Genomic DNA, 24,492 nt, shown 5'->3' with positions numbered 1-24,492 from the left:
TATGTGGTTAAGCAAAGAATTCAAACAAAGCTCTAATATGATGCAGTGAAAGAAACTGTTCAAACTACAAATGTTTGCAAACTACAAAGAAGAAAAATCCTGATAAATATTCAAACTTTTTTTAAAAAGCATTTACTTTGTGTCAGGCTTGTCACTGACAGTTTGGTTATGTTTGGGGTTTCCTCTTGAGTTTTGGCTTATTTCCTGTCAGCGCTCCTATTTTGGTTCCATTTCCTGCATGTCTCCCTGAGCGCTCGTTTCCCTCACCTGTCCCTGATTGGCAGCCTGGCACACCTGGTTGCAATTGCCAATCAGGCAACTATTTATGCCTGCCTTGCCCTCCAGTGAGTGTTTGATGATAGTGTCCTGTATACTGTCTCCTGGTTCCTGTTTTCCCTGCATTTTGACAATAAAGTCATATTTTCCTGCGCTACACCTGCCATCTCTGCATTTTGGGGTTCGTGACCAGCAGTTCCTGTGACTTTGAAGATCCGACATTTACGGTATCGCCTTTGAGCTGCTTAGCCGTCAACCACATCAGCATCTTGTCTATATTTTCATGTATTAATGTCCTCTGTTTAAAAATATGTTTAACGTTTTTGGTGTTATTGAGTCACTCAGACTGCGCAAACTAGTATTGATATGCTCCAACTGTTTCACCACTGTTTCGCGGTCGGCCATGTTTTCGATGATTTATTTATTTAATTCAATTATATCATCCGCCCCTTCTTCTTCTTCTCAGCACTGTCTTTCACATTCTTTATTTCTGTACGTGTAAGACTGAATGTTTAGGTCAGATTTGACTGGGTTCACTGTGACATTCGCTATGCCAGGGGTCACCAACACGGTGCCCACGGGCACCAGGTAGCCCGCAAGGAACTGATGTTTAAAATTTTTTAGAACAGCTAGCCCGCTAGCTGTTCTAAAAATAGCTGAAATAGCAGCACTTACCAGTGAGCTGCCTCTATTTTTAAAATTTTACTTATTTACTAGCAAGCTGGTTTCGCTTTGCTGGACATTTTTAATTCTAAGAGAGACAAAATCGAATTTGAAAATCCAAGAAAATATTTTAAAGACTTGGTGTTCACTTGTTTAAATACATTCATTAATTGTTTTACTTTGCTTCTTATAACTTTCAGAAAGACAATTTTAGAGAAAAAATACAACCTTAAAAATTATTTTAGGATTTTTAAACACATATACCTTCTTACCTTTAAAATTCCTTCCTTTTCTTTCCTGACAATTTAAATCAATGTTCAAGTATTTTTTTTTTTTTTATTGTAAAAAAAAATGAATACATTTTAATTTAATTCTTCATTTTAGCTTCTGTTTTTTCGACAAAAAATATTTGTGAAATATTTCTTCAAACTTATGATTAAAATTCAAAAAAATTATTCTGGCAAATCTAAAAAATCTGTATAATCAAATTTAAATCGTATTTGAAAGTCTTTTGAATTTCTTTTAAAATGTTTTTTTTGGAAAATCTAAAAGAAATAATGAATTGTCTTTGTTAGAAATATAGCTTGGTCTAATTTGTTATATATTCTAACAAAGTGGAGATTGGATTTTAACCTATTTAAAACATGTCATCAAAATTCTAAAATTAATCTTAATCAGGAAAAATTACTAATGATGTTCCATAAATTATTTTTTAAATTTGTTCAAAGATTCAAATTAACTAGTTTTTCTAAATTTTTTCGGTTCAATTTTGAATTTTAAAGAGTCGAAATTGAAGATAAACTGTTTCAAAATTTGTAATTTTTTTCGTGTTTTCTCCTCTTTTAAACTGTTCAATTAAGTGGGTTTTTTTCATCATTTATTCTCTACAAAAAACCTTCCGTAAAAAAAAAAAAAAAGACGATGGAATGACAGACAGAAATGCCCATATTTTATATATTTGTATATAGATTTATTTATGAAAGGTAAATTGAGCAAATTGGCTATTTCTGGCAATTGATTTAAGTGTTTATCAAACTGTTAGCCCTTGGCATTAATCAGTACCCAGGAAGTAGCTCTTGGTTTCAAAAAGGTTGGTGACCCCTGCGCTATGCCAACAGGCTGCGGGGAGGCTTGTAATCTGAAAACATGCTTGCAACCAAAAGCATAATAATTAGCCGAGAGAAAACCAAGTTATCAACTGGTATTTTAACAAATAAAATGTTGAAAATTCCTACACCTGAAACGCAACACATTCGTTACTCCCGTAAAATCATTTCATATTTGAATGAATGCATTTATTTATTCCGGCAGACAGACATATATAACACTTCATCACTCGTAATTTGCAGACATGCAACGGCATCCACCGAAAAATTACACGGGGGGAAGCGAGAATGCTTATACATGACCCGCTTCTAATTTACAATCCACTTATATGTTGTTTATATATATTGGTTATATAGTCCAAGTTTCAACAGAAGATTTGATGGATACATGACAATTTCAGAACAAGTATAACATATAATGTCTGTATACATACACCAATATGGATATATATTGTTTGATTCATTGTTTTTTTTTGTTTTTTTTTTGTTGGTTTCTTAGTGGTTTTCTTAGTCCACATTTCTTCGAGTGTTATTTTGTGCAGATTCATGAACCAATTTTTCCATGTCGTCATTTATGTCCACGTGATGGCCCAGTTTAAGTCTGATTATAAATATAAACTATATTTTTCGTCGGCCATTTAGGGGGGCGGTTGCGGCCTAACATCAATCCATCCATTTTCTACGGCTTGTCTTTTTTGGGGTCGCGTGGAGGGGCTATCCCAGCTGCACCTGAGCGGAAGGCAGTGTTCATACTGGACAAGTCGCAACAATGGAAAAGATACACTGCTTTACATTAAGTACTGGCAGTACATTTCTCACAAAAACTCCTCAGCCTTTTGTGCGCCTCCACCGGGGACAAACGAATATTTCACAACCTGATTTCACATTCAGATGCCCAAATGACGCAGATAAAGGAAATGAATCTTCTTCTTCCTGATTTGTGTCGGGTTGAAAAGGTCGTGGAAAACGAACATTTGCACAACCCTGCCGCAGTAGCCTGAGGTCACTCGAGACATTTGCCCACTCGTGGTTATGAACGGTGACCCGGCAGAAAATGTCGGGTTTTGTCTTTGAGGGATTCCGACAAGCCCGCGGTAGAAATTGGATGACTCTCACAGTAAACAACACCCGATGAATGGAAACTTTCTGGGAATGATTTTGAGGCCTTCGGACATCCACGCTACGGTCGTGGAAAGTGTTTATCATGGTCATGTATTGTCATAGAACAATACGGACTTTTTAGAAAAAGACAGAGGCTGTGAGGTCATGTCACAAATGCCCAGAAACTGAGCACATAGTGGAAAACAGTCAAGGTGCTAAAAATGAAGTGGGCTGTTTAAAGTTGTCTGGTATTCATCTAATGCCAAACGTTGGGTAAACACTGCATAGTTACTACTCATGTTAGATGTGTCACTTCCTCCTATTATGTTTTCCTGCAGCCAACATCTGGTAAATCCCAGTAGTCTTAACGAGTCATCGTGGTTTACGGCATCTGCACGCATTTGGGAACTTTCCTTTTTCGAGATGATATCCCCGTCCTGAACCCTGACCTCCAGTGCACAGAGAGACACAGTCATTTTAGCGCTGAAAAAGAAATGTCTTTTTACTGTTTTGGACATGAAGTCAAGCTGCGCTTTTAATATGCTCAACAGTGGAAAATACTGTTTACCACAATGCGGCTTTAAAGAGTAGGTGGCCAAGTATGATGTCAGGCAACAGGGCGGCCAAGTCAAATATAGTCTTCTCCCGTTGTTATACATTGTCAGCTACAGAGGGTACGGAAAGTATTCCGACGTCTTTTAAATTTTTCACTCTTTGCTTCATTCCAGCACATCCTTCCATCCATTTTCTACCGCTTGTCCGTTTTTGGGGTCGCTGGAGCCTATCTCAGCTGCATTCGGGCGGAAGGCGGAGTACACCCTGGACAAGCCATTTGGTAAAATCAAAAGAGGTTATTTTTCTCACTCCCCCTCACCATCTTGACAGAAAAAAAAAACACATTTCGAAATTTTGGCAAATGTATTAAAAAAAAAAACAACAACTAAAAAAATTACAGTTTCCCTTTTCTACTGCTTGAGCCTTTCGGGGTTGAGGGGGGTGAAACCTATCCCAGTCGGTACATAACTACACAAACCCTTTGCTCAATACGTTGTTGATGCACCTTTGGCAGCAATTAGTCTTTTTGAATATGATGCCACAAGCTTGGCACACCTATCTTTGAGCAGTTTTGCCCATTCATCTTTGCAGCACCTGTCAAGCTCCATCAGTTTGGATGGGAAGCATTGGTTTTCATCCAGGATTTTTCTGTATATTGCTGCATTCATCTTTCATATCAGGGAGGTGACCAAGAACCCAATGGTCACTCTGTCAGAGCGACAGCATTCCCCTGTGGAGAGAGGAGAATCTTCCAGAAGGACAACCATCTCTGCAGCAAACCAACAATCAGTCCTGTATGGTATAGTGGCCAGACGGAAGCCTTTCTTAGTAAAATGTTTCCCACATTGCACCTGAAAAGACTCTGACCATGAAAAAACTAAATTCGCAGTTCTGCTGAGAAAAAGATTTAACTCTTTGGCATGAATGCCAGGCATCATGTTTGGAGGAAACCAGGCACCGCTCATCACCAGACCAATCCCATCCCTACAGTGAAGCGTGGTGGTGGCGGCATCATGCTGTGGGGATGGTTTTCAGAACTAGGAACTGTAAGACGTATCAGGATAGATGGAACGATAAATGCAGCAATATAGAGACATCCTACATAAAATCCAACGCTTCCCATCCAACCTGATGGAGCTTGAGAGGTGCTATAAAGAGGAATGGGAAAAGAGGAATGAGTGAAACTGCCCAAAGATAGATGTGCTTGTGGCCTCGTATTCAAAAATACTTGAGACTATAATTGCTGCCAAAGGTGCATCAACAAAGTATTGAGCAAAGGGTCTGAATACTAATGCACATGAATGTTTTCATTAATACATTTGCAAAACTTTCTACATTTCTGTTTTTTTTTCTGTCAAGATGGAGTGCTGGGCGTACATTAATGAGAAATAATTCAACTTTTTACATTTTAGCAAATGGCTGCAGTGAGACAGAGTGAAAATGTAGTGGGCTCTGAATACTTTTCCTACCCACTGTATATTCATCAAATATTTACTGCACTTTCTTTGTGTTTTGATAATTTGCACTCAAGTAGTATGATTCAAACATACCAGTAAAAACCACTAAATACTGTAATAGGCATGTCTGGACAGTAGATTGTGATGCCACTTTTTTGTAAACATGGATTTTATACAAAATTATCTATCGTATGCCTTCTGTTTACATTTTTTACAGATAATACGCTTGTCAAAGTGCTCAGTAGCGCAAAAACATACAATTGTTGGAATTGAATTGAAAACTAATTACTACAAATGCAGTAAATTGCATATTTGGCCAGTTGTTAGCGTGGCAGTACTGTTGTACGTCAATTTAAGAGTGTTTTGAGGTATGAGCAATCACTTGGGTAATTGTTAGGCTTTATGTTGCAAGCAAAAATTTGAGTTACAAGTTGTGGAGGTTGTCCCCCCCAGTGGGTTCTTGGGACCACCAAACATCGACATGACAACCCGGTTCAGGTTCACAACAGTTTTATTTTGCAATAAGGCTGTGGGTTACTTTCGAGCAATTGTTTGTTTGTCGCTCTCGCTCTTGCTTCAGCTCCAACAACGTCTCTCCTTCCGGCTGATGCTTATACAGAGTGACATGTGATTAGACAACAAGGCCCACCTTAGCCATCTACGCACCTGTCGCTGACTTCGAGGCCGGTCCTGGCACACCCCGTTCTGCTGCAGGCCTGCAGGCCACGCCCCCTCCACACGAGCATTTCCTTTGACTTACAAGCATCCCCGCCATTCGCTGGCATAGCAAATGTCACAGCTGTGACACTGTTCACAGTACAGTGAACCCTGTAAGATATTTCCAAAACATCCAATCTTACTCGCTAGCATTAGCTTATGGTTTTCCAACCATGGGAATAAAAATGTGATTGCGAAAGACAGTGCTGAGAAGAAGTAGCACACTCGTTCAATTAAAGGAATTATTCATTAAAAACTTGACCGAGCATGTCGCCTATTTGGTGAAGCAGTTTGAGGGCATCACTGCTAGTCTGCACAATACTGAAGCAGAATGAGTCTAATGCCAGCCAAGACGTTAAAATAGTATCTAAATGGTGCACATTTTTCTATGAACATGTGGAGAAGCTGCTGATTGTGTTAGACGGAGAAGCAGCGGTAAGGATATAATAAATATTGCACATTATTAATACATGACTTTATAAAACTATAGTAGTTGTTAGTAGTTCATTACAGTGTATTGTCTATATACAATATTTATTATCTAAAAGTTAGTTGTTTATTTTATAATGTTAAATGTTAAAATTGTGCTGTTTTGGTGGCCCAAACACCAATTAAATTAGTTTTTTTTAAGGGAGACGTTGAGTTGAGACAAGTGTTTTGAGCTAAGAGCTCTGAGACAGAACCAAATAAGCTTGAAATTTGAGGTACTACTCTATCTGCTGTGGATGTTTTATTGATTTTGTGGAAAATTTCAAGTCAGCGTGGTTTAAATGGTCAAACTTTAGAGTTTCATAGGAGTCAGAAAAATAATAGGAGTGAGCTTACACAAACAAATACATCTGCAATATCGGGCCGCAGTGTAAAGTTCAAATTGAACAGTTTTACTTCCGGATAGCAAGAGAACACAATTTTCATTTGTTTTAGTCAGAAATGGTCTTGTGTGAACAGGCCCTAAAAATCAAAAACCGATTGGTCTGTGTCAGTATAGGTACCGTATTCAGTACTTTTATAGGTATAGACCGAATTCCTTCAGTACTACTGGTATAGATTCACATGAAATCAAACAGTGCCATATTTCAAATACCTTTGTTGCAAATGACGTCACTTCAGGTTGCTAACTCGTCCGGCCAAACTACTTGGCGGGGTAAAAAAATCACTCAAGCAGCACTCAGAGAAAACTATGAGTGCTAGATAATGTTGCAATTTTCCATGCCAACAAAGCAAACTTGCCTGGTTGAAAGTCCATTAAAGCTCCAATTTTCAAAATGCGCTACCTTGATGCTAATTATGTTTGCATTTCTATAAACATGTTACTAATTAGCATCTGCAATTTTACATGGCAAATTTACTAATGAAAATTACAACTCAGATGTACAATCCAACATCTGGTCTGCAATACAGTAAATACAATACTTATTGTATAAACACTTTGTTGGGCTTAACAAAAATATTCAATCTAATGTCAAACTACTCAGCAACACTGTAGTCTACACACTACTGCCATCTAATGTCTTGGAATTGCAACTGCATGCAAAGTCTAATTTACTATACTTTAAAATGAGACTCGGAAGTGTAAGAAAACAAGATATAGCAACTGGACACCACATTTGTTACCAGATCACTGATAATTGTTCAAAAAAAAAATATATATTATTAGACAAATTAACATTTATTAAAACAAACACACAAAAGTATAACAAATTGGTTGAGTAACGTTTCGGGTAAAAAGTGAAATCACTTAATCATGGCAGAGGACAAATGATGTCACCATGGTCCTCCTCTTACGTGGTATTTTCAAGTGTTGATGACTGAGCGTGCTCAGAGTATGATCACATTATTACAGGCAGCGTGTCACCTCCATGTTTATGTAACACATTGCTTCATCTGAGTTTTTACATACCACGGTTATGGCATTGATTTATTATTGCTATTGACGACCACCTCATTACTACTACATCACATTTTGTCCTGTTGAAATTGTTAACATTCAAACAAACTGTTAAATCAATCAGGTATATTATTTGATTTATATTAATCAAGACATTACATTTTTTTTTATTTTAGTGAAGTGTTATTAGTGAAGTTTTTTTTTTAAACAAGCATGACAACTTTTATTACATTGATGTCATCACAAAGCATGGAACAGTTTATGGATTTTTGTCACTGATGTAATTATGCTTCTTGGCATGATATTTCTTAACTCTTGGACATGGTTCTAAACAACCTACCTAACACCTACCTAAGACCAGAAAATATTATTTTTATTTTAATAATTTTACGGTAATGGTGGGTGGAACACCCCTAACATTTCCACGGAAAGCCAACATTAGCTGGCCAGCTAACTCTAACCAGTTACTGTAAATATGTTTTTATTTTCTGTGTGGTTAAGTACACACATAGGGCCCCACATTCCGTGCGGGGCCCCGTTTTGCGTGAATAATCGCACATAAAATGTTAATTCATGAATGACAGGGCGCTTCATAAGAAATTTTACCACAAGGTTGAAATAGCCTCCAAGGTGGACGATACTGATAGTCGATACTTTTACTTGAAATGTCATGATCATCAAATAATTTTGTCAGTAGTGCAAAATAACGGCAAGGGAACAAAAATATAAATACATGTGTAAATAATCATAGTATCATTTATGGATAACCTTTAATCTATTTGAGAATAATGTGGTATACGTGCCTAAATAATGGTTAAATGTGTATTTATTATTTTTTACTTATAGACAAAAGGTTTCACAGATCTTATGATTCTTCAGCATCTGGACCTGGACTTATGTGGTCGACATAGTGAAAAGAGGGTTAAATGTGTATTTATTGAATACAAGTTTCACAAATCACAACTTGTATTTTCATGAATGTTTAGGTTCCATAGATTCATCCCGTTCAGATGTAAGAACTCTATGTGGAGTGTTTTTTTTTTTTTTATGTAGACCTGGGTTGTGGTCTACATGGTGATTTAAAAAAAAAAAAAAAAAAGGTTAAGTGTGCCTTCTATTGCATTTTCACACATGAAACAAAAGTTTCACAAATCACAAACTGTGTTTTTATGAAGATTCAGATTTTGTGGGATAATCTAGTATATAATAATGCATATCTTCCTTGACTGCACTTAAATGTAGAATATATGTAGAATATATTTATATTTATATTTTATATAACATATATATATAATATATGTAATATATATTATTTATTATTATTATTATTGTCTATTGTGAGCGAACTGTGGTGCTGAATTTCCCCCAGGGATCAATAAAGTACTTTCTATTCTATTTTAGTCCAGTTTTGAGAACTATAAATAGTGTTTTTTTTATTTTTTATTTGGACCTTGACTAATGGGGTCTACATGCTTAAAAATGTTTAAATGTGTCATTATCAAAGCTTCACAAAAAATAAAGGCTTTCCAAACTATAATATTTGTCATAATGATTATTTACACAATATTTATATTTTGGTTATATTGTTGTTTTTTTTGTCATCTTTGTGCAGTAGTGACAATGATTTAACCACCGTAAAATTACAAGTGAAAAGTATCCGCTATCAGTATCGCCTACCTGTTTTTGAAAAGTTTCTTTATTATACCAAATAATAAATTGCGAGAGTCTGTTTAAATCAGGAGTGGATTAGGTTCCCACCCCGAATACTTTCATAGTTCCTGGTGGTGAACAGTGTTGGTAGTGGGCTGGTAAACAACTCTACTAGGATAAAATCCCAGTGTCAGGAAGATATGCAAATACATGTTTCAATTATATTAAAAGTCTGCTTACAATGGAGCCAATCAGAGGTCCTCTATTCCGCCTTTATTTCCCTCTAAAAAAAAAAACCTAAAACCGCCAACAATACTCCATTTAGATTTTGACTTGAATATTACCAAAGTATTTGTGATATTGTTATTATAAGCGCATTCGCAGACAAACTATTTATAGTGGCACCGTGATCACAGACAGCTGTGTGTGGCGATGTTGAAATCATCGACTGGTTGAGCTGCTTTCTCGCCTAGGGGCTGGTGAAAGTTGATTCTATATCGTAAATAATGCTTCTTACTTTGATAGTGGAAGGATGAGGACAGCAGCAAGCTCCAATAAGCTGGTCAACTTCGGCGAGAAAGACACGAAAAGTTGCTTGGTCTGCACTTGGGTACATACCATTATTTATTTGCGAGGATTATGAGTCAGCAGACATTGTACAGTAAGTGATGTTTTATTATGTTTGATGGCGCTCACGGTGTCCGCAGAGAGTAGGAGTCAGTGATGTTGTCGAAGGAAGAAGCGAACGGTGTGATGCGTTTAGAAATTATTGCACCACCGTATGCTTAAAATGAGCAAAATATGTAAATATTACATGTTATGACTATGCCTGTTATTACATTACATACATACTTACATCATGTATAAAAAACCTTGAAGGTGTTTGGATGCTTTTAAGTGCTTTAGAGGCAAATAGAGACTCTCTTAGGCTCCATTGCAAGCAGACTTTTGATAGCATTTATTTAATATTTTGAATGCATTAAAAAAACAAAAAACTTATGTGTTCTTGTCTTACATAAGGTTTGTGAATAACAGGCAAAATTCCAAGAAAAAGTGCAATCTGAAGTGCTTCCACTCTGGCCAACATATGTAAAAACAAGTGTGTGTAAGAAATTGAAATGCGCCGTTTGGCCAAAATTAATTAAAAAAACAATTTTTATTTATTTTGAGACATACTGTAATATTTTGAAGTGAATAATGAAGAATAAAAAAAATTACAAGCAATAATTAAAAAAAAATATTAACAAAGCAGTCTTTTTCACAATGTCGACTTTTTTCTTATAAAAATGGGAAAACTTTCTAAATTTCTCAATATTGCACAGTTTTCTCTGAAAATTATTACTTTAATTTAAAATCATTACTTTTTAAAGCAAAATGGTGACATTTGTCATAAAATTCTGACTTTTATCACAACATTGCCAATTGTTGTTTTTCTTGTAAAATAGTGCAATTTTTTGAGTAAAATTATGACTTTTACTTTGCAAAGTTATGACTTGTCATATTTTTGGAGTAAAATTCCGATTATTATAATATTACAAACATTTTTAAGTTTTCTTATAAAATTGTGACTTGTCGAGTAAAATTACGACTCTTCATGAAATTGCCAAAATGTTAAGCTTTTCTTGTATAATTGCAACTGTTACAGAGTAAAATTCCAACTTTTATCATAATATTGCAAAATTGTTCAATTTTTCTTGTATACATTTGACTTGCGTTGAGTAAAATTGCGACTTTTGTTATAATACTGCCAAAATGTTTTCTTGTGAAATTGTGACATTTTTCCTGTGAAATTGCAACTCGTTTTTCACAACAAGCTTTTTTAAATGAATGAATGAATGAAATAAGTTTATTTCGGTCATACAATCAATCAACCATTTTGTGTGATCAGTTTTACATTACAGGTTATACATAAACAATCATACACATACACATACACACACAAAAGAAAAGAAAAAGAATGACTGAAAAAGGAATAGGCTGAAGCCAAAGCTTATATTTGCCTATCCTAAACCTTCAGTGAAAATTTGATTGCCTGGAACAACGTTAAAAAAAAAAAATCAATGGGATGAAAGTAATTGTTACTATATTTTATAATTTTCAATTATTTCACCTTTCAAGGTTTTCTTAAACCTTACCAAAAAAGTGTGTGTCTTCAGCTCATCACTGAGCTTGCTCCACCATTTAACTCCTAAAACTGAAATACATTTATATTCGTTCTCGTTTTACCTATTTCAAAAATCAATATCCCCCGTAAATGATAGTTTTCTCCTCTTAAATGAAATAACCTAAGAATACAAGCTGGAAGGCTGTTGTTCTTTACTCGAAACATAATTTCCATTGTTTTTATGAACACAATGTCTGAAAATTTTAATACATTTGAATTTATAAATAATGGATTGGTATATTCATAGTAGCACACTTTGTGTATTATTCTAATGACCCTTTTTTGCATAGTATGTATATATTATTAATATTGTAAATACAAATCTTTATATATCTACAAAGGGTGATCCTAAAGAGGTATGCATTTTTTGGAGATCTCAAGAAGGCAACAAATACATGTGTGTGTGTGTGTGTGTGGGTGTTATGTGTGCAAAGGTGAAATCGAATCATCCAGACGTGCAAATGACGTACAATGTGGGAGGAGCCTGCAGCAATAAAAAGCCACTGGAGAAAGTGGAGAGGACAGCAAGCAAACTCACATCTTCTTGCTGCATTACTTCCCTCTCAGCTTCTCTCTTCTTGACTTCATTTCTTTCCACGATGAGTTGGACGAAGTGTTGCGTGTTCCCCCTGGTGCTGCTGTGCATGTGGCGGCTGCAAGAAGGAGCACAAGCCTGCTCATGTGCTCCTCTGCATCCACAGATGGCGTTTTGCCAAGCAGATGTCGGTAAGTTTAACTTTAAAATGTTATGTTTTGTTATTATTGTGTAACTCGTTTTGAATGGCGAGATGTGTAGCTGAATATGCAATGTGCCGCCATTAATTTTCCTTACAATGTTTTGGAGGTAGACATGTTGACAAGGAGGAACATACATAGATTTTTAAATATTTTCTTTAAGTGGTAAAAGTGTTGCTAATGACAATGAAAATGTGCTTACCTTTGACAGGTCTTTTTCGAAGAATTTCCTTTCACTCCATACTAAAAAAAAGTTGGGCAAAACCGCTTTTTAGTTATTTTTAGCATTACAGTTATTACAGCTAGCTAGCAAGGCGGTGTTGCTAATAACAGTAATAAAGGCGTTTATTGTGTGCAGAAGCTCAACGCAAAATAAAAAAAATTAGTTATTTATCTTTTATAAAGTATCATTTAAGAAGTATTTAGCTTTAATTAAAGCACAGTCTCTGGACTGTCTTAATTGTTTTATTGCTACGCCCTTATGTCATTTCCGGTTAGAGTTGTCGTTTCAAGGACAGTGGAGCTATATTTCAAAATAAGAGACAAATATTGCTGATAAAATTTGCTGTCATTTTCGGACCGGAAGTTGCAAACTTACTTTATTCGGGACAGTGTGCATTAATTAAAAATCTACTGTACACACTGTAAAAATATAATATGCAAATATAATTTTTTTTATACAAATACAAATGCAAATATAATAAATATAATATAATATACAAATATTTGTAGTCCCCAGGGCAGAATTTTTTTTTTAGACACCCTCTTTATAAGAAAAATCAATTAATCAATGATTATTTATACAACCCTAAATCACTAGTGTCTCGGTAGAGCCCACATAAGGGCAAGGAAAACTCACACCCAGTGGGACGTCGGTGACAATGATGACTATGAGAAACCTTGGATAGGACCGCATATGTCACGAGTTTGACCAGGCGGTAATACTAAGCATGCGCTAATTATTTTGCGAAGCGAGTTTGACCCGGCATTAATTCAAGGCAGGCGCATACTATATGCCCTGCGGCAATTCAAGGAAATACGGTAATTTGCCTTTGTAGTCCCCAGGCAGAATTTTTTTTTAGACACCCTCTTTATAAGAAAAATGTTCCCATTTATTCTATTCTAAATTCTTGCTCTATTTATGTAACCGTTTTTTATATAATTTTAATCAAACTTGAATTTAATTTGTTTGATGTGAATTCACGGGAAATAAACTGTTAAATTTTTTTTTTTATATAAAAAATATTAACAACGTAAAAGGAACCACATTTTTGGGGTTGTAATAATAGATGAGAAAATAAAAAATATACAACACGTGGTGGAAAGAAATATTTCAGTAATGAATAAAGCTAAATATGTACTGGAAATACAAATTACGACATGTTTTTGCTGCTTACTGGTGTTAACATATCTGAGTTATTGTGTAGAAATATGGGGAAATAACAATAAAATTACACTAACCGTGTTAAATGTCAGAATCATACATAACGTTGGATATCGAAAACATCCAAACTCTTTATTTATTGAAGCCAAAACACTTAAATTAATTATTTGGTGCATTTGCAAACCGCTCAAATTATGTACAACGCAAACTATAACATGCTACCCAAAAATGTACAACAATTCTTCTCAACAAAACAGGAAAAATATAACTGTAAAAAAACATCCCATTTAAAACATTTGCATGCATGTACAACACTAAAACCTTTAGTAAATATGTATGTGGAAATTAAATTATGGAATGGATTTAGCAATTAAGTCAAAATACTAATATGATCCAGTTAAAGAAACTGTTTAAAATCCGTGTTTACAAAATACAAAGAAGAAAAAAACATCTCGAACCTTCTTGAAATCAGTATATTATTCATCCGGTTATGAGAATTATAACTGATTTAAGTATTTATTAAGACAACTATCGTATTTAACTGATGCAACTGGAATTGTGTTACAAAATGAGAACAGGATCTGTTCATATGTGTCAAAGGACTAGGATTAAATAAGATTTGCTTCTTCTTACTCATTTTAGGACATGTTGCAAAGAAAAAATGAGAATAAGTAACTGGAATGATGTTCCACATTGTGACTGCATATGTGTTTGGAATAATCCTGGCACGTCTCCAGATGCAGTTTGATCCCATTTCCAGCACTGACACTGTGCGCCACAAGAAATTTGCAATTATATTACAATTTTTACAATATTCTTATCAATATGAAAGTGGTGAAAATTCATATAAAGCACCCTGTCTGCCATTCGTTGACATTTTACATGCGCTACTTAGTGTCAATATATTTACTCTGACAACTCTTTAATGATGTTAAATTGAATGCGTTAAACATTATGTTGCTTATCTGATAAGGAGCTTTTTAAGCAATCTTTAAATATCACACTAGGAAGCCTCTACTTTTATCAAATTGGTACACATAGTTTTGACTTTTATCCTAAAATTGACAATACATGCCAACCACCCTATGTTTTTTCCCTTTTTTGGTACTGATGCCACACAACTCTGCTTCAATTTTGCACGTTATTAAATTTAACCAAACCGAGAGAAGCTGGCAGAGGCACCTTTTGTGGGTTTTGGGGGATGGTTTATTTTTGCTCTTCAAAGATTGTTGACCGCTGCTTTTCTTTTTGTTTTTCTAGTCATCAAGGCAAAGGTGGTCGCAGGGAAGGTTGACGGTAAATTTAACAACTCCATCAAGTATGACATCAAACAGACAAAGGTTGGTATAAAGGATTTATACTATTCAGTTATGAATGCGTGTATTTATGCAATTTTTATTTTTGGTTATTTGATTTCCTCAGATGTTCAAAGGCCATGACGGACACTTTGATGCCATATACACCGCATCCAACCCTGCAACATGTGGAGTCACTCTGACCAAAGGTGTAGAATATTACATCACAGGTAAACATCTTTTTTTTTTTTAATGTTATTATGATTCCTGATTTGGACAGTAGTAGATGCAAATGATCAGTTCCGGGGCCACATGTTAAGATGAATACAGATTTTCTAGAAATGCCTTTTTTTTTTGCATGATCATATATATGTAGGTTTTTGACCTTTTTAAAAACTGATCAAAATATATTTACAGCAGGGAATTGCTTAACAAGTACATGATATGATGTATATATATATGATACATAAATTGATTTCATTTTTTAATTTCATGCAGCCAAAAATGACAAAAAAGGACTTTCGAAGGTTGATTGATTTTAGAGAATACGCTCCTATTACATTACGACTGTACTAATTGACAACGCAACCAAATAAGTTACAGCCTGTGAATATTTAAGCCAACTTTTTTTTTAAACTGCTCTGAATTTTTTTTTTTACCATAATGGGTAAATTGTGCCTTTTGAAAATGTCATTGTTAGTTCGGACATGGCCTTAAAACAAATCCTTATGGGTTCAGTGTCTTTTGTAGTTCAATTGATTTTATTTTGGTCAGATTTTAGCCTTGATGCTGACATTTAGACCTAGTCTTTTAGTAAAGCCCACTGGTAAAACTTGTTTGTAGCTTTACTGCTTATAAAGTCTACTCGCAATATTCAAATTTATTGAAATGCACCTGTACTTAAGCTACAGTGCTAACATTAGTTGCATATTTAGCAGCATGCTATGTTAACTTAGTCACTGCAAAACACATTTTGCTGTAGATTTTCTTTGCGTGTGTAGCTAAGCCTGCTGATTCACAAAACTGTCATTTGAAGTGGTTAGAAAATGTGGTTTGTCCAAGAGGAAGACGGTATTGGACTTTGATGAGGGATTTGCCGATTTCATGATTATGTTCGCCGCAATGCTTATTTTAAGCTGATCGCAAACAACGATTCCTTCTCGGTTTGAAACCATTTTTTCTTTAGTCGCCCGGCTGAAAAGTGGCTAGCAGCGAATTGTCTCCATACATAGTGTGGCACTAAATTAATAGTAATCACCTCCATTACGGAAAATACACTGCATTTCTTGGTACATCAAGTAACATCAACACTGGATGACAAGGCCAAATATGTTACTCATGGAGAGCAAGCCAGGACAGGAATGCTAATGGCTAAGTTAGTTTTACACAACACAAGAAATAAGTGCTTAGCAAACTTCAAGAATTGTAGATAATATCTGGAAATTCACAAGTAAGTTAATGAGAGTCTAGAGCAGGGGTCACCAACGCGGTGCCTGCGGGCACCAGGTAGCCCGTAAGGACCAGATGAGTAGCCCGCTGGCCTGTTCTAAAAAATAGCTCAAATAGCAGCACTTACCAGTGAGCTGCCTCTATTTTTAAAATTGTATTTATTTATAAGCAAGCTGGTCTCGCTTTGCACGACATTTTTAATTCTAAGAGAGACAAACTCAAATAGAATTTGAAAATCAAAGAAAATATTTTAAAGACTTGGTCTTCACTTGTTTAAATAAAATCATTTATTTTTTTACTTTGCTTCTTATAACTTTCAGAAAGTCAATTTTAGAGAAAAAAACAACCTTGAAAATGATTTTAGGATTTTTAAACAAATATACCTTTTTACCTTTTAAATTCCTTCCTCTTCTTTCCTTTTTATTGTAAAGAATAATACATACATTTTAATTTAATTCATCATTTTAGCTTCTGTTTTTTCGACAAAGAATATTTGTGAAACATTTCTTCAAACTTATTCTGATTAAAATTTTAAAAAAATTATTCTGGCAAATCTAGAAAATCTGTAGAATCAAATTTAAATCTTATTTCAAAGTTTTTTGAATTTCTTTGAAAATTTTTGTTCTGGAAAATCTAGAAGAAATAATGATTTGTCTTTGTTAGAAGTATAGCTTGGTCCAATGTGTTATATATTCTAACAAAGTGCAGATTGGATGTTAAACTATTTAAAACATGTCATCAAAATTCTAAAATTAATCTTAATCAGGAAAAATTACTGATGTTCCATAAATTATTTTTTTTATTTTTTCAAAAAGATTCAAATTAGCTCGTTTTTCACTTCATTTTTTTTGGTTGAATTTTGAATTTTAAAGAGTCGAAATTGAAGCTAAACTATGTTTCCACATTTTTTTCATGTTTTTTCCTCTTTTAAACCGTTCAATTAAGTGTTCTTTTCATCATTTAATCTCTACAAAAAACTTTCCCTAAAAGGAAAAAAAATGTACGACGGAATGACAGACAGAAATACCAATTTGTTTTATATGTATACATTTATTTATTAAAGGTAAATTGAGCAATTTGTTTATTTCTGGCAATTTATTTAAGTGTGTATCAAACTGGTAGCCCTTCGCATTAATCAGTACCCAAGAAGTAGCTCTTGGTTTCAAAAAGGTTGGTGACCCCTGGTCTAGAGAGAGTCCGTACACGACACGTAAGAGAGGTTGGATTGATCCATAAATTGGTGGTGTCGTTACCAAGGGGTAGTAATAGATTTCTAAATAAAGGCATTAAAATACAATGTAAAAAAGGCATTTATAAAAACATATTAAGCAACAAATAAGACACCAAAACTAACCACCCAACCCAGTTTTTACAATTGGGGAAAAACTGCACTTCAAGATGTTCAATATTTATTGAAGTGCAATTTTTGCTAACAATATTAAGAGTCTGTTTTATATTTTTGTTTGTTTACCTATTTAGGATAATTAACTTATTCACCTTTCAATTACAATTATTAAAAAAAATACCACCGTCATGAAAAATGATTGTTGCATTTGAAAGAATAAATTGCTTTTTTAAAAATTATTTATATTATGATTACATTAGTGCTTAATTTTGCCACAGTTAATGTAAACTTTTCAACTATTTGACATTATTTTGTCTTCATAGACAATAGTATGCTTTTGACTATTCACAATTTGCAGTATTAGATGGGCATTAATTTTTTTTCAAGTTGCATGTAAAAAGAATTAGAATAGAGCTGCTGATACAATGCGATAACCCTGAATTAAATGAGTAGTAAATAAAAGTAGATTATTAGTTATTGTGTATTGTATTTTTCAGACCGTAAGGCAGACGCACTTCCGATGAGCGGGTCTATTCAGGTCTATTGTCATCAAAAAGGCACATTAAAGAGGTCATATTATGTTGTTTTTATACATTTAAAACACTTTCTTGGGGTCTACATAATATGTATTGGTGGTTCTTTGGTCAAAATGTTGCATTGACGAAGTTTTACAGACCGTCTTCAGGCCGCTTTCTGATCATTCTTCAGGATTTCGCCGTTTTGTGGGCGGTTCTGTTTACGTGGCTGTGCTTCAACAGCGTCTTCTCCCCGTCATCTTAGTTGTAGTGGTAGTTTTTACCGCTTCCATAGCGAGTCTACTGACCGATACATTAGAACTGTACACTACTTTTATATTACAAATGGCAACAGCGGCGGATGAAAGCCCCGCAACAAGAGGATCGAGAAAAAAGGAGCTTATAGACCATGTCACAGACTGCAATGGCGGATGCGCGGAAATTTGTGGGACTTATGCAAATCCCAAAATACACATCAGCAGGTACCAATAGGTAAGAAAAAGTTAATTTTGCATAATATTGAGAAACAAAACGCCAGACAATGTCTCTTAATTGGTGCCTTTTTGGGGTTCTTATACACACACCATAATAGTACTCTTCAATCAATCAATCAATGTTTATTTATATAGCCCCAAATCACAAATGTCTCAAAGGACTGCACAAATCATTACGACTACAACATCCTCGGAAGAACCCACAAAAGGGCAAGGAAAACTCACACCCAGTGGGCAGGGAGAATTCACATCCAGTGGGACGCCAGTGACAATGCTGACTATGAGAAACCTTGGAGAGGACCTCAGATGTGGGCAACCCCCCTCCTCTAGGGGGGGTTGCCCACATGCTCTTATGTTGAAGCACATGCTCTTATGTTGAAGCACATTACGTCTCACTATGGCCTCGTAGCTTACCAGAATCGTACTAAAACATTTCGACAGATTTTGGAGTGCTGTGTGGAATGTTTTAAAATCTCGATAAAACCTCAAATTCTTGGTGTTGCTTGCCTCCAGGTACTTGCCATTGTCATTTATTGAACAGGCTTCAACCTGCAGTACACACGTAGCCTATGTGTTACTGCCATGTACTGCTCACACTTATCATTACACCTTGTATTAAATAACATTTATTTGACGTCGGTAAGCACAACCAGAGATATAACATACAATAGGCTCACCGGTTTATCTTTTATCAAAGTCCATCCATCTTGTGTAACATTTTTCATTTTTCCTATCTTTAGTTTTCTGGTCTTATTGCATTCCCTATTTTTCTCAATTGCAGGCCGACTGAACTCTGACGGGTCACTGCACGTCTCACTGTGCAACTACGTCAAACCCTGGGAAAGCATGAGTGTCATCCAAAAGAAACTCGTACAGCGCTACGAAAAGGGCTGCGGTTGCCAGGTAAGCACAACTAACGCACAGACAAGACATGTAGATATAACCTGATCTACATTTTTTTTTTCATGAAATCTTGATCTTTGCTTTATCCCACAGATCGCTCGCTGCACATCTGTCCCGTGCGGGATCAGAAGCCCAGCTGAGTGCTTGTGGACGGACTGGCTGACAGAGAATTCGGTCTACGGCGAGCAGGCCAACCATTTTGCTTGTATCAAGAGAGGTGATGGCTCGTGTGCCTGGTACTGGGGGGCTGCCTCGTTCAAAAATGATTTATCTGTTTATTAAGATCCCCAACTGAAAGCAGTTCAAAACATTCATATTGTCTCAGTATTCAACATACATACAGTCTGTCCTTCATTTGCATATACTTGCAAAACCTATACATAGTTCACGTTTTTTTCCCCAGATTTGTCATTTTGATAATCACTGTTTTAAAAATATTTTAAATGTGTCAGTTTCCCACAGCTGTATGTCTGCTAATGTATTTATGATTTCCGGTACTAAAAGGTACAATAGATGATTTTGAGAAATATTTCCAGTGAAAGAGATAAGTGCGTACAAATGGAATGTCCTATAGTGCGATACACGCAGCTCTATGATGCATAAGTTGTAGTTTTATTTTAACATTTCTCGAGTGGCAGTTGACCAAACTACCGGACAATAGTTAAGATATGTTATTGCTCGTGTTTGCATTGCATTGTTCAAAATGTTTGGATGCAGAAAGGGAGCTCATTTTTACATGATACATATGCCTGTGCCCATTTTTGCAACAATATCACTACTGTTTAAAAAAATATATAATCTAGCATTATGCCTAGAAGTTTAAACTCATGCATTTGATTTACAGTGATGTCATTTATCTAGAATTTTTATCGTTCTGCTTTTAAATTAACATTAAAGACCCTTCAAACTCCACTGTGCAGAGAAAGTCCAACCTATTTAAAGCAATAGTGTTTTTTTTCCCTTGATGATGCCTTAAAGTACGGTTCAGAACTTTTTTACTGAAAGCACATCTGTACAAACTGCTGTTCAACAGAAATAAATGGAATAATTAAGACTGTATTAAGCTTCATTTTCTTTTATTGCTGTCTACTACAGGCCTGTGTTCCATTGCGGTTTTGACGCCGTTATATTTTGACACTTTAAAGTTTAACTTTTGCAACGGAAACAGAGGTCATCATTTTCTCAACCGATTGGTCAATTGTATTTTTAAAGCATCAAACTTTTACTGTTGTGTTAACAAGGCAACCGGAACATTAGTATAAATGGGCTCTAAAGAACAAAAGTGTGATTTGTGTGCCAGAGTCAAGGCGGAGGACGTAAAGAATTTGACCATAACAGAATGTTTTCCACAGACAAGTCTGCGGGATGATGTCACCATGCTTACTTGGTATTTTCATCTGTTGATGGCTGGCATTTAAATGACTGAGCATGCAGGAGCCCTCAAGAATATGATCACATGATTTCATGCAGCGTGTCATGTTCATGTTACACATTGCTTTATCTGAGTTTCTACATTTATTGTTGCCATTAGCAACTGCCTACTACATTGTAGTTTGTACTGTTGGAATTGTTTACGTTCAAGTTTCAGCTGTTAAGTCAATCATGTAAATTTAAGCTGTTTTTGAAATGTTTTATTTTAAAATCGTGCATGACAACGTTTGTAGCATTGATGTCATAAAACCAAGTGTGTATAGTTTATGGACTTAATTGTTAGGTGTGATTTAAAGGGGGCCCATTATGCAAAACCAGTGGTGGGCCAGCTGCTGGCCTAACATAACCAGAAATCATGATCATTATTAAAGATAAAAGTATTTTTTAATGTACTTCCCTAAATATCTGAAAGTATTGATATTCTCTTCATGTCATATTAAGCTTGTTCCAGTGCTGTTGTTTTTAGGTTAGAGTTTGTATCCAATCAAAAATCAGCTAGCTTATGTTGTCATGCTGTATGAAATCTGCCCGGGGCCTTCAGAATCAACAATGCGGGCGTCCGTGTACTGTAAGCGAATGGACACATACAGTTGATAGACAGTTGCGATTGCCAATCAAATCAAGGGTTGTTGTTCAGTAAGGCCTTCTAGATGGCCTCACGTTGAACGTGACATTTACGTCGTGTGATTGGGAGGTAGGTAGGTCTTTATTGTCATTGCACAAGTACTTTGTTTTCAGCACAAACCCGTTCAAGATTAGACAAACAGTGTACGGGGTTACAGAACAGGAACGCTGATGGGTCGCCAGAAGGCACCATGTAAAAGATGGGAAAAAGGTAAACGCTGGGGAAGGATGAGTAAAAAAAAAAAAATACAATCTAGACTGGGATCCTAAGGGGGCCCAGTCTGGTGTGGGAAAAACCTACATAGCAAAGCACATATACATATTACAACATGCATCTCGAGATGTCTAGCAACAGAGGGGAGGGAGTTGGGACTAAGGTGGCAGGCTGCAGCGCCTCAGGTGCTGCCCAGCCGTCTGTCACTCCTAAGGGATTTGCGTCAAGGGCGTTGGATGGGGGAGTGGGGTGGGGTATGTGTGAGTGGCGTATATTTTTTTGTGGATGCATGTGTGTGTGTGTGTGTAAGGCTGCCGCATGTCTCTGTTCTGCACCCTTGGTGTCGTGCAGTGGCTAGTCAGTCCAAAGTCAACAACAGGTATGTGTCCCCTAGAGACAAGAAGGGAGTTTGTTTTGTCTTTGCCGCACTGTCCTTCGGGAGAGTCTCGAAGCCAGGGAAACAATCCAAGTTAGAATGTTTTGCATGCGAGTGAAAATAAAATTTGCTGGTCCTCAAATTCATCCTGCGGGGCAAACACTCCGATGTGATCGGAATCACAAAGTGTTCACAGTTCTTCCCGCATCCTTCAATCATTTGCGGCAGCTTTGGGGTACTTTGAAGACTGCCAGCAACTTCCAATTTGTCGATAAACCAGAGCAATGCTTACTACAATCATGAGATGTCCGAATAGGTGGATATCTTCACTTCCTCGACTAACGGGGTCGATGCACTACAATTGGACCCCACAGCACACTGGATTCCAGTTAATTGAAATATCACAACACTGGATATTGTTCAGATAAGTTAAATTTAAGAACTTGCACACAAAGCAACACTGGAGGTGATTATGACGTGTGCATTTTCCGCGCATGCGTACAAGGTCGCGATGCGCCGGCGGACGGAGCAGGCAGGGGGTCTTAAACGGCGGCATTGTTGTGTGTGTGGACACGGATAAGGTTAGGTGGGATTCACCCTGGATAACCTTGGTGTAAATGGGGGTCTCAGAGAGGAGATACACAAAATAAACATTACATAACAATCTCTGTTGTGTATTGTACTTAACTAATGTCATTTTGTATTTTACACAATTACTATAAAATAGTGGTCCAAAACCACCGGGCCGCAATTTTTTTGTAAATAATAATATTTATAATTTTTTTTTATTTCTTATTTTTTTTATCAAATCAACATAAAAAACACAAGATACACTTACAATTAGTGCACCCTTTTCATGACAAAGAAAAATAAATAAACAAATAAAATAAAATAAATAATTAAAAAAAACCCGCCGGGCCACGGGACAATTTATCAAGCGTTGACCGGTCCGCAGCTCCAAATGGTTGGGGGCCACTGCTATAGAAGGTTTAGTGTTAATACATAAAAAAAACAAAACAAACAAAAAAACACAAATGTGGCTCAGTACAAATAAAGCTAAGGTGTAGCGTTATTGCCCTCTAGTGGTTAAATTTATTACTACATGTACTGCTCGCCAGATGATAAATAAATAAAATAACACCACCACAAATGTTAAAGACATCACAAAGTCAGCAATTTCAATACCAAAAAAAAAACCCAACTAAATATATTCATGCACAATATCTACTTACAAAGATTTGACCAAATTTCGTGGTAACGCTTACACTTGTGGATCTTTACCATTGTTGCTGGTCTGGAACAGCGTGTAGGCCACTTAAAACATCAGAAAGAAATCCGTGACTCGAGCTGCGGACCAGGGCCGAACATTCATATTTTGTTGTCCACTTTCTGTAAAAGTCAGATTTTCACAATTTATTTATATTTTTTCAGGGTTGATAGTGACATTTTTGGAGTAGCCTTCTTCTAATCACCCCACTCCTGTCATTCTGACATTGCCCCACTGTTGCCCCCTGCGGGTGGCGGGAGTACTGTAATTAGTACATGAGCCACTAGAGTTTGAACTACCGTATTTCCTTGAATTGCCGCCGGGGCGCTAATTAAATTAAAACCCTCTTCTCACTCCTGCGCTTACCAAAGGCATGCGGTAAAAGTAAGCATGCGCTAATTATTTTAAAACCTCTTCTCACTTCTCACCAAAGGCATGCAGTAAACATTTGAGTGTGATGTAAGCTTGGACCTTAAATCCTACTGAATAGCTCTTAATCTTCTTCTCTTTATGCGATTTCAAATTACCGGTATTGAAATCAGCCTCCTCCATTTTGAAAATGATGACAGGGGAAGTGTCACTGGTGACGTCACAAGTTTGACCAGGCGGTAATACTAAGCATGCGCTAATTATTTTGCGAAGCGAGTTTGACCCGGCAGTAATTCAAGGCAGGCGCATACTATATGCCCTGTGGCAATTCAAGGAAATACGGTATTTGGGTGATGTCCGGTGGGCCAAATGAGAAGCTAGGCGGGCCCGATGTGGCTCGCGGGCCGCCAGTTCAATATCCCTGGTGTAAGACCATGGTCCTTCACAATCAATGGAAACCTGGAGTCCACTGTTATTTTGAGGCAGACAATAAGAGAGAAAATTTAAAACTTTT

The 24,492-nt window shown here is 36.1% G+C and overlaps 1 protein-coding gene across 3 annotated transcripts; it reads left to right on the top strand.

Annotated features, from left to right (window-relative positions):
• Positions 1–337: 337 nt before the first annotated feature.
• LOC133541032 (metalloproteinase inhibitor 2-like) lies at positions 338–20,756 on the top strand. 3 transcript variants are annotated; one of them, XM_061884069.1, is made up of 6 exons: positions 338–457; positions 12,145–12,303; positions 14,957–15,036; positions 15,119–15,221; positions 19,576–19,697; positions 19,791–20,756. In XM_061884069.1, the coding sequence occupies exons 2-6, from the start codon at positions 12,177–12,179 to the stop codon at positions 19,977–19,979; spliced, it is 621 nt and encodes a 206-aa protein (XP_061740053.1). In that variant the 5' UTR covers positions 338–457; positions 12,145–12,176; the 3' UTR covers positions 19,980–20,756. The 3 variants fall into 3 exon arrangements, with proteins under 3 accessions (XP_061740053.1, XP_061740055.1, XP_061740052.1); XM_061884071.1 differs by having other exon boundaries at positions 388–503; XM_061884068.1 differs by lacking the exon at positions 338–457 and having other exon boundaries at positions 12,079–12,303.
• Positions 20,757–24,492: the final 3,736 nt, after the last annotated feature.

Source organism: Nerophis ophidion, linkage group LG23 (genome assembly GCF_033978795.1).
Source record: "Nerophis ophidion isolate RoL-2023_Sa linkage group LG23, RoL_Noph_v1.0, whole genome shotgun sequence".
Classification (NCBI taxonomy): domain Eukaryota; kingdom Metazoa; phylum Chordata; class Actinopteri; order Syngnathiformes; family Syngnathidae; genus Nerophis; species Nerophis ophidion.
The sequence above is the reverse complement of the archived record's forward strand: the minus strand, read 5'-3'. Positions and strand labels throughout refer to the sequence as shown.